Below are 14428 nucleotides of genomic sequence, written 5' to 3' on the forward strand. Positions count from 1 at the left end.
TTATATGTCCATTTCTTATTCTTTCTTTAAGCAGAAGCCTATCAAGAAGAGTCTACGGGGAGAAATGCTCAAGGGAAGTTGGCAACGGGTGTGCCAGCCTTTAAAACAACCCGTTTCGCATCGCTTCTTCACAAGCCAATCCTTTTAACTGCTGGTTCAATCCAAGTCAATTCTTAACATGCATTGGTTGTTAGAAGGCAATATAAGGGATATATGAGATTCTCTGATGTATATGATGTGTTTAGTGAACTTGTTTACACTTTTTGCACTTGCACTTTAAAAACTTTAAAAATTAAAAATTTATAACATTTATCTAGGTCTCTTAGGACCTTGTGTCTCCTTGGGTTTTCTATACAGATGAGCAGCCAAAAGCACTACTAGTCCATGTCCATTTCCATCATTTGGTGGTGGCTGTGTATCTTCTTGATAATGAAAATATTCTGGTTATTTTAAAAACATGTCTGTATTATGCTACTTGTCTCTAGAATGCTGCACATAAAATGTGAGAAATGTTCAATACATATTTTTTTCTTTAAATATTATTCCAATGTGATATCCAAGGCATCTTGAAAAAGCCAAAACTTACTTGTATCAGTGTTCCATGAACAGCATTCTGTCGCACACAAAGGTCAGTGCCATCTGGTAAATCTGCCAACAAAGATTTCACTGTCTGTGACACCTGATTTGTCATAATAAAAGGAACGAGGGCTCGACCCGCCATTTCACGTGAACGATACACAGCAGAGTGACCACATCTGAATGGGAATAAAAGGACAATTCATTAGATCCCACATACATAAAGGATTTTTAAAGTAATTAATATCTGAAGAAATCATTTTGTAATCATTTATTAAATCACATTACATACCAGAGTTAGTAAAAGGCATGACTGGTTCTCACATGCCGTACCCACCCTGATATGGGCATTCTACGGGTAGCTGTACATGTTACAAGCAGAAGCATGAGAATTTAGAATTCAAGATGGAAACGCACAAAAACGTTACAAAGGAAGCATAAATTACTCTCACTTCCTCATCTTATGATATGCAAAATGTTCTATACTGGCCAACCTGACACCTTGCAGGATGCAGACCAAAGCATGAAGAGCTCTGATCTGGAACAGAGGTAACTTAGCAATGAAAAACAGAAACCAAGGCAGATCAAGCTCTGTGAAGTCTTAGAAGACACCCAAGGAAAGACTTTAATTTCATCTTCTCAACCAGGAGCTTACAGGAGAGTGAATAATCTTGGGTGATTGTGGCAGATTCAGGCTTCTTGCTTAAGAAGTCAGAGCCACCTGCCTCAGAGACAGAGTCAAGCTTCATGTCCTTTTTCTCAATGTAGCTACTGGATTTCTCTCTCTCAGGCTAAGCATATTGGTGAGATTCCTGAAAAAGAAACCCGCTGGACTACATATCCACCTGTCCCAGAAGTTAGAAGATAGAGACACAGCACTAATCTCTGGTGTTAAAGTTGTTCTGTAAAACTCCATATAGAACAACAGTATGTTATCTACGGGACTACATAATAGACACTCTTCCACTAAGATATTCTCCTAACTTTTTAATCTTTTGGCCCCATAATTCACTAACAATATCTTGGGAAAATTCTAAGTCTACAGAACTGGAGGTTCAGAGGTACAGAAGTTCTAAAAATATGTTCCTCAAAGTAGCAAAGACCATAATTTCATAGCCACCACCTCAATAGATAGAAATGTTTTGGTATCCAAAAAGAACTGGAACAAGGTCACTGAATTAAGTCACATGCACCTTATCTTAGGAAGGCAAGAAAGCAACACAAAATTAATTGCAATATAATCCCATTCTCATTTATTGGTTTATATGTAGTCAGGGGTCATTTCGTAGAAAAAGAACTGCAGGAACTTATTAGCATAACTCATTAGCATATGTCACACCCCTTGATCGGGCCAAAATGGCCAGGATTCGGCTGCTGCCAGACGAGGGAATGTTCCCCACCTGGCAGTGGCCCGATTAGGGCCGTTTTGCTCCCAATCCAGGCCAAAACAGGCCCAAAATGGCCCATATTGGGTCACTGCCAGGCAGAGGAGGGGTCCCCCACCAGGCACTGACCCAATCCTGGCAGTTTTGGTCCTGATCCCGGCCGAAGTCCAGGGCTGCTATACAGAGGATGGCAAGCAACTTCTGTTGATCTCTTGCCTTAAAACGATGAATCGGTTGTGATTAAATGGCACACTTTGTGTGAGATCAATCTCACACTGGAGTTCCTAAGAACTCAATAGACCATCAGGACATAGAGATTTATTGGCTTTTAATCTCCCCAATAGGTCTAGAACTTCATCTCTCATCATCCCAATTTTACCCCAAGTGTCATCTAGTCCAATCTCCCTGCCTAATGCAGGAAATTCACAACTAACTCCTCCACTTCCCCAGTGACCTCCGCTCAATACCCAGAAGGCAAAACACCTCCTAGGTCCCAGGTCAATCTAGCCTGGTCTAGGAGTCTGCCTATGATGAACAGGCAGAGTTCTCTCTCTCCCTAACTTGCTGCCTAAGTCTGTCTTATCCTCTTCTCTCTCCCCTTCCTCCTTTTCCTCAAGCCTCTTAAAAACCGAAGAGGAAAGAGTTGCTTTAATTGCCAGCCAGCAAGTATGTGATTTCCTTGCCTTCCTCCAGCTGATGGGTTGGTTCTGCTGCGCTTTTAAAGTTCTTTTTGGGAGGCTGGTTGCTCTTTATGTTTGGCTTGGCCTCTCTGCCCTGGAGAAAGCATTGGATTTTCCCCACCCCCGCCCCCACACACAGGAAACAGAGTGGCAGGGAGACCTTGTTCAGGGGTGCACAGAATCAGACCCCTTGACCCAATCTTCTTGAAACTTGGGGGGGGGGGTCTTAAGAGGACAGCCAGTGCTCACTCTGCTGCAACTCTAGTATATTTCCCCATAAAACACCCCTCCCCCCAAGCCCCATGATTATTTATGAATATGGGCCTGGTTATTTCTTAATATAGTTGGGATTAACCAGGAAACCAATATCGGTCTATCCAAGAATTCTGGATTAGATTAAGATTCCCAAATATACCCCCGAAATACTGAGAAGGTATTTTCCAGGTATGTTTTCAACCCAGTTATACCAAATTGCACACCTCTAATTCTTAGGGTCTAGCATCTCCATCCATAACAATTCTGTCAGGGAGTTCATTCCCTTAACGTTTTCTAGCTTATTTGACTTTATACCCTCTTTGATATACAAAGCAATGCTTCCTACAACACATCCCTCCCTGTCCTGTCTACAGAGCTCTCAAATGGTCTTCAAAATAGCCTTATATATAATGCAGATCTAACCTGGATGTGGCCATGGCAGGGCGGCTGCTGTAAGGCCATCACTTTCAAAGAAGGGATGCCGCTGGAAATTGCAGCTCAACTTAATAACTGCAACACAGCAAAAAACAATCTGTCAGCAAATGCCTCCATGTTTGTGCTACATCCTCCTTTATGTAAACTTAACACACTCTCATGTATATGAGGTTCTTTTCAAATACAATTAACTCTGACATTGTTGCAGATGTTTAGTTTCTAATTAGCAGTAATGTTATGCTCAAGAATGCACCACTTTCTGCTCACAACCTTTTTACAAAACGATGATTTCCCAAAGGAATCTGGCTTCAGTTCAGGAGAAAGAATGGAAAATGGGAACACTGCCAGTGTTTGTGACTGCCCGATACTTTGTGCAAAGGTACTTTCCAAAAACATGATTCACAGACTCTTTTTTGCCTTCAACTCTAGAACTGCATTCCATTTTATTTGTGTTAGTTTCATTCTAATAACATAATTAAATACAGATTATAGGTCCATTATAGGCACAATATTAAGTAAACTAATTTACGTTGTGCCTTTACTAAAGATAATTTTAAGCAGAAGCGTTTATAAACTTGTAATTGCTTATTACATAGTGACAAATAATGTATGTATTTGTTTGTATCTCTACACACGCATAATGTAACATCCTAAGGCTATACTGCAATAATTATAAATGAAATGCTTGATGTTGCACAAACAAAAATATGTAGATTAGGGTGTCGCTCAACATTTATGCTTTCCATATTAAGATTTTCTCAACCATCAGATTTAGAAAATTTATGCCAGCGTGTCAATTATTTTGCATTCTCCTGTGGATTTTTCCATCATGGCAAATTGGTTCAGATGATTAATTTATACCAGTAATTTCCATTAATAAATTGCAAAATAAAAAGTAAGTATTTTTAGTGATGCCAGAACTTCCATCAGCAAGTACTGTAAATGGCTTACCAACTATAAGTGACACCTGCAAATTCTTGAAAAAATGCTCACCAGAAGTAAGTCGGTATATCCCCCACTCTCCCATATACTCCTTCCCACCTTCCAGCTGCAAGGGGGAGGTAAAGAATCCAAACTCTAAACCACAGAGCAGAGGTGAAGGCCCATATCAGGTTGAGTTGTACTAGGGCAACAGTAACATCCTGTCCAGTGGTGTTCCTGTTCACGCTGTGGGAGCAGATCTAGCAAATATAAATGCCACTTTGTGCCCAAGTTTTCAACTGTCCACCAGATCCAAGAGGAAAAGGATTTTAAGGAAGATTACATTTGCATGATGAGATTAGGGCAAACAATACAGCACATGCAAATTTGTGCACTTAAGCCCTGACATTTTTATTTAAAAAAACAGCCTCAAAATACTGAGACTGAGTAGAAACAAGAAATATGTAAGTAAATACGGTTTACTTAACATGATCCTGGCCAGCAATTTCTCCACCCAGAAATGCTTCCCCCCACCCCCACCCCTGGTTATTTTTCTCTCCAGCGACTTAGAATGTTTACAGTTCTCAGATGAGAGTACAGGCAACAGCAGAAGAGAAAAAAAAAAACAGGACTGAAAAACAAGCACGCTAGACAGGGCACAAAAGTTGCCAGGACACAACCTGGGCTGGGAAACCTAGGCTGATTGGATCCCAGAAATTAACATAAAGCTGCCTAAACCACGAAACAGCTGAGACAGAAGGAGGGAAGCTAAGGCAAAACATGATTCTTATTTCTTTGACCTCACGAAGTTAGGTTTTATTGCCATATAAAACTCTTTAAAACAAAGCAATATAATCAATTTTTCATTTTAATAAACAATTTGTAATCATGAAAATAAATAGAGAGCCAGTGTTGTGTAGCGGTTTGAGTGTTGGAACAGGAAACACAGGTTTGAATCCCTACTCTGCCAGGGAAGATTGCTGGGTGGCCTTAAGCCAGTCCCACTCTCAACCAAACCTAGTTCCCAGGGTTGTTGGCAGAATAAAACTGAAGAGAGGAGAATCATGTAAGCTGCTTTGGGTTACCACTGGGGAGAATGACAGGGTATAATTTAAATAAATAAAACAATATAGAGAAATCGTGTTTGGTTAAGCAACTTATTAACTTCTTGGTTGAAAACTGTGAGAACTTAATTCTACCATGTCAACCTATGGATTCCTACCAATGTCACTTCCAAGCCTTACAGATCCCCTTCCGGTTAGCTTGGGAAGTCCACTGTTAACTCTGCAGATGAAAGCTTGGCTCCCAGCCTGGTTAACTACAGAAGAGTCTCGTAAAGGCACTGTTTGATAGTGCTTATTTTAAAGCATAAAAAAGAAATTTTGACACACACACACACACACACACACACACACACACACACACACACACACACACACTGCAACTCTTTAGCTAAAGTTTAGGCTCCAGTGAAGCAAGTGGAAGGAAAAAAAACCCTCAATTTCCTTAAACAATTCCACCCTTTGATTGCTACTGTATGTCATTCAACCATTACCTGTTGTCAGTAAGTTTACCCAGCAAAGATTTATTGAAGAAAAGTGGAACGAGAAAGGCGTTGAAACACAATAGTCCAGCAGATGTAAACAAGTCATAAAACTCTGGGTTTGGGTGCCAATTCTTGCTTCCTTGTTATTGCAATCACAAAGGCGGCCTTCAACAATACTGTATCTGATTCAGGAGTTCCTGTCTATAAAAATACTATTTCCTCCTGGCAGTTCACAATAAACATGGGAAATCGTTTGACTTGTCAAATAAAGTCTCCCAAGATTAAAAAGTGCCGGCAGCAATCAAGCTAACTATGTTTGCATGTATTCTAAAGTGAAGCATAGCTCCTTCAAGCTGAAAAATAAACAGCACACCAGCAATGAGTCTGTATTTAACAAGCTGGATCACAATGAAATCTCTCTGTGATCTTTCTTCTCATTTGAACTGGAGTAGTGGGATTTTTCTCTTCAGATTAATCTGAAGGGATTTGTCTTTTGATGCTGTATAAACAAAACAAAATATACAAGCTGTATCATGCAACAGCTGGAAAAATCTTGCGGCAATACTATAAATTTTATTATTCAAATAAGCACTCTCACTGTTTGGACTGCAAGTATTTAACCTTTGTATAATCAGACTGAACTTTAAAACTAGGACACTCCCGAATGTTATAAAATCCAAAGTATATCTATGGATAGCTTTCCAGAAACCCTAGCAACACTGAAGAATGTTTTTGTTGGAGGAGACAGAGTTGTTGTTCTTCCTTTAGTGTTCCCTTCGTGCAATGGTCAAGAAACTAATTTAGAGACAGATATATTCTTGTAAGCAATTCAGTACATCTGAAATTCACTACTTAAAATTTTTAATAAAATTTTTACTATTTTTATACTAGATAACAGATCTGCACGAAAACCATCCAGCTGACCCACACTGCTAGCTGCCTTTTTATGCATTTTTACCACAGACTTCACTGTTCCTCACAAAATCCACTGTTACCAACAAATAATTCACCAAGCCAGTGTGGTGTAGTGGTTAAAGAGTAAGGACTAGAATCTGGAGGCCCCATATTCAAATCCAGTCTGCCCCCACTGGAGAGAAAGGTAGAATAAATTAAGTAAATAATAAATGAAAACTCATATTCAGCTAATACAATTCCATGCGCAGGAGGAAGATGTAAACCAGGATCCAAATAATAGTGTAACTAGCAGTGTTAACATATACAACGTTACTCCAGTCTAAACCCACTACAAATTTCTTATGCCACAAGAGTCTTGGGCTTGTTTTTTTCCCCAAAGCGTAATTTCATCATGAGTCTCTCTACATGAGACATCTTCCATGGGGACGCTCAAGTGTAGGGAGACGCAATGTTAGCCAGGAAGTGTAGTTAAAAAAGACAGAGCCAAAGGCTCTGTGAATTTCACCTCTCTACACAAAGGTAGTTTAAAAAGACAGAGGCTGTGGAGAGGGCTCCTCAGAAGGTTTGTTAATTTCATCTTCGCCTCCCCAAAGGCTCTGTCAATTTCACCTCCCTTTCAGGAAGGCAAAGATGAAATTAACAAACCTAAGGAGCGATCTCCGCTTCCCAGCTAACACTGCGTCTGCCTACACTTGAGCATCCCCGTGTAAAATATTTAGAGTAGAGAGACTATATGCTACACAGCAAACTGCTTTTGAAATTAAATGGAATTTCAAATGCAATTTGATACAGTAATAATCTGGTGCTAAAAATAGAAAATGTCATAATTCCTACTGGATTGCAGTGCTAGATACCAGAACCTGGAGAAAAAAGGGCAACAACTAGGCCCCATAAATAGTTGAATCCAAGCTTCAAACCCAGCATAATCTCTAATCAATTTTAGTACTTATTGTATTGTCGAAGGCTTTAGTACTTATTGTTTTACTCTACCAACAAAACGAATGAATGATAAATAACGGAAGTCAATCATTTATATGTTCTTGCTAGAAAACGGGGATCTAAGCTGACAAAAAGGCAGGAGGAAGTGATTTTGTCCACTTCCTTCTTACCACTGCAATCCATTGACATGCATGTCCTGTGACTGGTCTGGGAAGGAACTGGTGAGGGAGAGGGAAAAATACACAATCCTTGCACAAGCAGGTGGTTGGATCCAACCCTTGTGGTCCAGTTCTAAACACCATTGCACGATAATGGGACTCAGAAAGAGCTAAGCCAATAGGTCAGAAAAAAATGTTCCAACATCATTTAACATGAAGCAATGTCAACATCACAGACAGAATGCACTGGATGAGCTGCTGTAGCATAGCCATTAGGTGGTTGGACTGTGAATCAGCACTCTGCTGGTTTGAGCTCTGCAGGTGGCCTTAGGTAACCCACTCCTCTCAGTCCCAGCTTCCCTGCTGAATTGTGGGATATTTATTTATTTATTTTATAGTCCACCTTTCTCGCTGATATCAAAGTGGATTACACAGTGGAAATGAAATACAATATAATCAACAGCTAGGACATTCACTAAGCAATAATGAACCACAGTTAAGACATTCAGTGAACAAATGTAACGGTATGGTAGCAGAAAATATGAAAACGAAGTCAAGCATGGAGATGAAACCTTTCTGAAACAACACGTAACTAATTTACATGGCATGTTTAGCAATATGGAAATTCTCCTGCATATGTGAATCAGCAGATAGTATTCAACAGTATAGCATATAGCCTGTCCCTACCAAAGCATCTCTCTGAGCTATTTCTTATGACAGATCCCAATAATCTGGGTAGAAACGCCTCCTGAAGAATTCAGTTTTGCATAGTTTGCAGAAAGCTAAGAGAGTGGGAGCTTTCCTGATCTCCTCCAACAAGCCATTCTATAAGGTGGGGGCTACCACAGAGAAAGCAAGTGTGCAGGCAGCAGTTGATTTTGCCCAATTGTAGGGTGGTATCTGCAGAAGGCCCTCAGATTAGCAAAGCTGCTGTGGCAGAATACAGGGGGGAATGCAGTCACACAGATATGAGGAGCCAAAGCCATCACCTCTCTAAAGAGGTCACTAATCTGTCTAAAAGAGTGTTATATAAGCTCAGTTATTATTATTACTGGTTGGGAAATACAGAATTGATAATCCAGTTGACCATACAACACAACTAACCTATCAATGAAGAGATGTCAGTACTTAGTATCATCCCATAACCTCAATTATCATGAGGTTAGGCAGAAGATTTAACTTCTGAAAAAATTAGCCCAGCAATGGCTGGCGAGGTCATGATGCAGCAGGTAGTATGGTGCAGTCAAGGAAAATGGGGCCTTATGCCTTTGGGAGTGAGCATCTGCAACAGAACTGGGGAGGAGGGAAATTTATTTACTTCATTTATCCCCTGCCTTCCTGCCCTGCTACACCCTCTAACCAGATGCTGCCAATTTCCTCTTTGATGTATAAAGTTCTCAAGAAACTGGCAAATGCATAAGACTTGCATTTTTATATCCCTTCACAGGAAGAAGGATCAAATTGTTCCTAAGAAGCGGGAAAATCTGATAAGCTTTGTTTTCAGTATTCTACAGCTTCATTCTGCATGTATTCTCCAACATCAATGAGGTCAATTTGCCTGTGATGTTTTATACCTGTCATCCCTCCTCCCAATATTAGGAAATATTGTACAGCCTAAAGGTTTGGGGACCATTTTTATCCCCAGGGGCACCAAAAAAGAAACTGAAATTGGCATAAACTGACAAAGTTCCATTTCCTTAATTTTCTTATATTTTCTTCCTACCGTCTTTGCAGCCATTCTATTCCTGTACTGCTAAAAAACCAAATACTTATTGAAGTACATATTTTTTATTTCTTTGTAGCTAGTATCATGCTCAATGAAACTCCCTAGGTTTTTCATTTATATAACCTATTTTGTGATGTATTCAATTCCCATATCAGATTAGTGAAGTACTTTTATAGGCATATAGAACAAGTATCCTTTGCCTACTGATAAAAAATATTTAACTTGATTATATCTAAGGGTCTAGATTCTCAAATTGTGGGAAGTACCTCCATCCAACTCCAGGTATGTGTGAGATTCCAGTAAGGAAAAAATACTGAAGGAAGACCTTCCCTTAAAAAAATCCCGTGTATTTGTAACTTAACCCTATGCCTACTTTCTCTACAAAGTGGCAAACTATATAAATCTATTTCCAAAGCAATCACACTGAAAAACATATTTCCCTCCCCACTCATGGCCAGCATTTAAAGCCTAGTTTCACTTCAGATAGGAACTTGGCTGCTATTTGAAGTGGTCATTTAATAAGCAAACAGAAAGCAGACATAGATGCGGAGGAGTTAGCCGTGTTAGTCTGTGGTAGCAAAATCAAAAAGAGTCCAGTAGCACCTTTAAGACTAACCAATTTTATTGTAGCATAAGCTTTCGAGAATCAAGTTCTCTTCATCAGATGCATGATACAGTCTCTGTATCATGCATCTGACGAAGAGAACTTGATTCTCGAAAGCTTATGCTACAATAAAATTGGTTAGTCTTAAAGGTGCTACTGGACTCTTTTTGAGAAAGCAGACACACTCTTTGTCCACTTGGGCACCGCATTTTTAAGAAAACTTATTTCAATGAGATGAAAAGCCATACACTGTGTTCACAGACTTAATGCCCTAAAGAGGTATTTTCCCATCATATTTCAGAGTCATCATCAATCCTACTGGCATTCTTTATTTCAACTACACGTTTATTTTATTTTACATTGACAATTTCTCCATATTCACTGTGTCTTCAGCTAGCTTTGTTTAGTAATTTGTTGAAGCCACATGAGATTCAATACAAATTCTTCCAACTATTCAGCAAATACTGTTCTAAATAATGAATTCCTCTGCCAATTTGAAACTAACCTGAAGCAAAAAATAAACAATTGCTTGCTAGATACAAGTACATTTTACCTTGCTGTCACCCAGCGGAGTCATAATAAAACACAAGAAATTTATTAACTCATTTAAAAACAATGCAAAACAATGGTCATAGACAAAACACATGCACTCTACTGGAGATCAGTTGTCTTCTCACTTGGGTTACAATCTTGTATCATACTTACTTATGTCTGTGACACAAAAGATGCCTGGTTATAGATGCAATCTCATGCATTTTAGGGGGCAGAAATATACATATCAACCTAGATAGTACACATACATTGTCACATAAATATCTCCAACATAACAAGATACATTTATAAATCTCCTTCCAACTACTGTCAGGTTAGCCTTGTTCTCTTTTCAATATACACAATTCATTGCCCCCACACTTTCCTTCCCATTATGCTCTCTTCCTTTACTAGTCAAACAGCATGATATTAAACAGTTAAGATAACCAGAAGTTAAACAGTAGAAATTACCATTCACTAAAGTGTCTGTATGCAAAAGTAGTATCTGTGGCCTTTAACCACAGCCTATATGGGTAAGCTCACCTTTATTTATTCAATTAAAAGAGTTTATTGTCTATAGCCATAGCCCATCACAATTCACCAAACATCGACTAATATTTATTTACTTCATTTATACCCTGCCTCTCTCCACCATGTGGACCCAAAGCAACTCACATCATTTCCCCCTTCTCCATTTATCCTCACAACCCTGTGAGGTAGGTTAAGCTGAGAGTGTGTGACTGACCCAAGGTCACCAAATGAGCTTGGCAGAGCAGGGAATTAAACCAGAGTCTCCCTGAACCTAGTCCAAAGCCTATAACCATTATCCAACACCGGGGGGCGGGAGGGGGGGGGAAGGTATCAACAGGGTTAAGTTAGTGTCTCCCCACCAAAAGCGTAGCTATTTGTATCATGCAACAAATTGCTTCCGACATTCACCCATATTTCAAAAATGCGTGCTATGTGGAACAATTTCTGCCGAAGGAATTCTGAAGTTCATTCATTGGGATTAAAATGTCCTCAGTTCTCATTACAATGCATTGTTTATTAAGTTCATGTTTCAACATCACAGCCTTGCAATTAACTCATGTCTACACACCTTTTGCTAACAGCAAGAGATCACTGTGGATAAATGACAAAGATATTTTAAAGCAAACACGCTGCCTCCATGATAAGCCATGCATTTACGGGGGAAAGCACAATCTTAAAAATAATTGTGTATCACAAACTTAATGACTTCAAAATTTATAATAGTTGATTTTAGCTTTTCCAAAGGCCCTAGAAGAGTATTACTTTAAAAATAAAGTTTAAATATATATTTGTTTTAAAGTGTAACCCCTAAAACGAGGATTACAGGCCATTTAATGCAAACTCCTTATAAACAAGAGCACCTATACAATGTGCCTTTGAATGCACACCTCTCTAATGTGCCTCTCTAAAAGCATCATGAAATCACACTCAGAAGCCATCTTACTGCTCCTTAGCTAGAATGAGCTGCCCCCTTTACACAGGTGCAATGGTGCACTACAGTGCACCCACCGATTCTCTAGCGCTAAAAAATGTAACTGAGAATGAAAAAGTAAGGTGTTGGTTCGTAACTTCAGTAACTGCAGTAATTTTATTTCTCTGTTAAAAAAAAACTAATGTATCCGGGGGGTGGGGGGGGGGGAGGAAAAAGTAAAGAATTGGCACAGCAGAGGGTGAACAATGAAGTCATGTTAAATGAACAATGAAGAGGGTGAACAATGAACATGAGCACTGGAAAAATATAGCATATGGACATATCAAATATACATATTCTTCTGTTGGAATCAAATATATTACAGAAGTATTGTTAAGTAATTTTCAGTGCCATCCTAAGCATACCCTTTTAAATGCACTTTCAATGTTCTTAGAAGTATGTAACTCTCCTTTGGATACTGTTAACATTAGAACAGCAATATTTGCTTTACTTATCAAAAATTTCTTTTAGCAGGAGCTGATTCTAATTCTGGACAACAAACAAAGATTTGCTCAAGGGCTAGTATTTGAACATCTCTCAGGGTAAGATATGGGTTTGCCTTGGCCAACAGATAGCCAATTAAATTACAGCACCAGAACCAACAGGCATTATTACTCATATTTGTATTTCTAGCAATGTTGGCAGAGTTATTAATTTCAAGATTAAAAAACCCAGTGTTTCAGGCATGACATAATGTTATTTAGAACTGTTTGTTAAATATTAAATCAGTCACATCTGAAAGGCTATTTATACATGAATATTTTTCTATGACTTTCAAGAATAAACCTCTCAACACTCTTTAACTGCTGGAGCTTTTTTAAACAAAGTCAGAGAAAAGTCATTTCCTTCTAAATGTCCAACTTACAATAGTTACAGAAATTATTAGCAGCTTTTGCAATTTTATCCCAAGTATTGCAAATAAAAATTTACATACTTGGTTGCAAACTAAGCTATATTCAGCTAAATAATATGAACATAAATTCCAAGGGAAAGCTGAAGGGCATATGATAAAGTAACCTTGCTGGCACTGAGCAGGTATGTTTTTGGACAGTGTCTTTATTAGAAACTTCATGGGAATCCTATGAGAAAGCTTGAATTCCATGAATTCCACTCAGTTTTCCATATATATTGCCATACTATGAGCCATACAGATACCCATGGAAATGCCACTGACTTGAAGATACAGGGGGTCCCAAATATGAAATAATTATATGTGAGAACAAAGTCACAAAGCAACCGTATTGGGCCGGGGGTGCCAATAGTGCTCTGGGAGCTGACTAGGAGGTATGATGGTATATCTTACAGTTACACAATCATAAACCCAACATACAATGTAGATCTCTTTGGTGTCACTCTGCCCTGGTCCTCAGCTTGTGCTCAGCCTCTGAGCACAAGCTGAGATCTGGAGTGTAACTCCATGTGCCAGTGGGCCAGGGGGCAGGCAGGGGGAGTTAGTCTGTTCCTAAGCCCTTCCAACCTCAGGAAAATCCCCAATAGCAGCTGAAAGTTACACTACGAAAAAAGGTGACATAGCCCATAGGTGCCCACGTTATGGGGAAAGTTGACTGCTCCTCCTCACCCATGGCCCTGGCCAAATGGCCCAGAGAAGAACAGGATGCCAACTAGAGCTGCAACCAGTCTGCTTGCATCCTAGGGGCAGCAGAATCCCCTCCCCAGCACCCAATCATGGCCCCCTCCACCTTACAAAACCTCTAGCTGGGGCGCCCAGTAACTCGGTAAGCAGGCCTGCCCTTGAAGCATTATGGCCTATAAGTGCCAAAGAGTCAGTCACCCAGCTCAACAGAGCTGTCTCAGATGGGGTGGGGAGGGATGTTAGCAGCTCACATGAGGGTTGCATGCAGACTCCCTTGACCACACTCCTCCCTCAGGCAAAGAGCATGGCCATAGGTCAGGGTTACTAGGTGCTCGCTCTCGTAACTCCCTTGTGATGGCGGCCATACAACCCCTTGACTGTTTCCCTCACAGGATCAGAGCTCCATGCAGCCACTGGCAGGAGCAAATCAGCCTGATGCACTTGAGGAGCTCTTTCTTGCCAGAGAGACATTCATCATCTGGTTGCCGGCAGTACCCGCAATGATGGAGCTGCTGCCCAGGCCACAGACTATCCTGAGAGATGCAGCAGACATGGCTGTCACTTGTGCAAAGCTGAGCCCTTCACCACACATGTCTCTTTTTCCCTTTCGAGCAGGTCACAACGCATCAGGGAGGCCTGGGAGAACAGCTGTTTCATCCCTG

The 14428-nt window shown here is 40.0% G+C and overlaps 1 protein-coding gene across 1 annotated transcript in view; it reads right to left on the reverse strand.

Annotated features, from left to right (window-relative positions):
- THADA (THADA armadillo repeat containing) overlaps window positions 1-14428 on the reverse strand; it is a 232634-nt gene that overhangs the window by 118390 nt on the left and 99816 nt on the right. Inside the window, 1 exon segment of the mRNA XM_054983423.1 lies at window positions 587-755. Within this exon segment, the coding sequence (XP_054839398.1) occupies window positions 587-755 (169 nt within the window).

The sequence above is a fragment of the Eublepharis macularius genome, chromosome 1, assembly GCF_028583425.1.
Source record: "Eublepharis macularius isolate TG4126 chromosome 1, MPM_Emac_v1.0, whole genome shotgun sequence".
Lineage (NCBI taxonomy): Eukaryota > Metazoa > Chordata > Lepidosauria > Squamata > Eublepharidae > Eublepharis > Eublepharis macularius.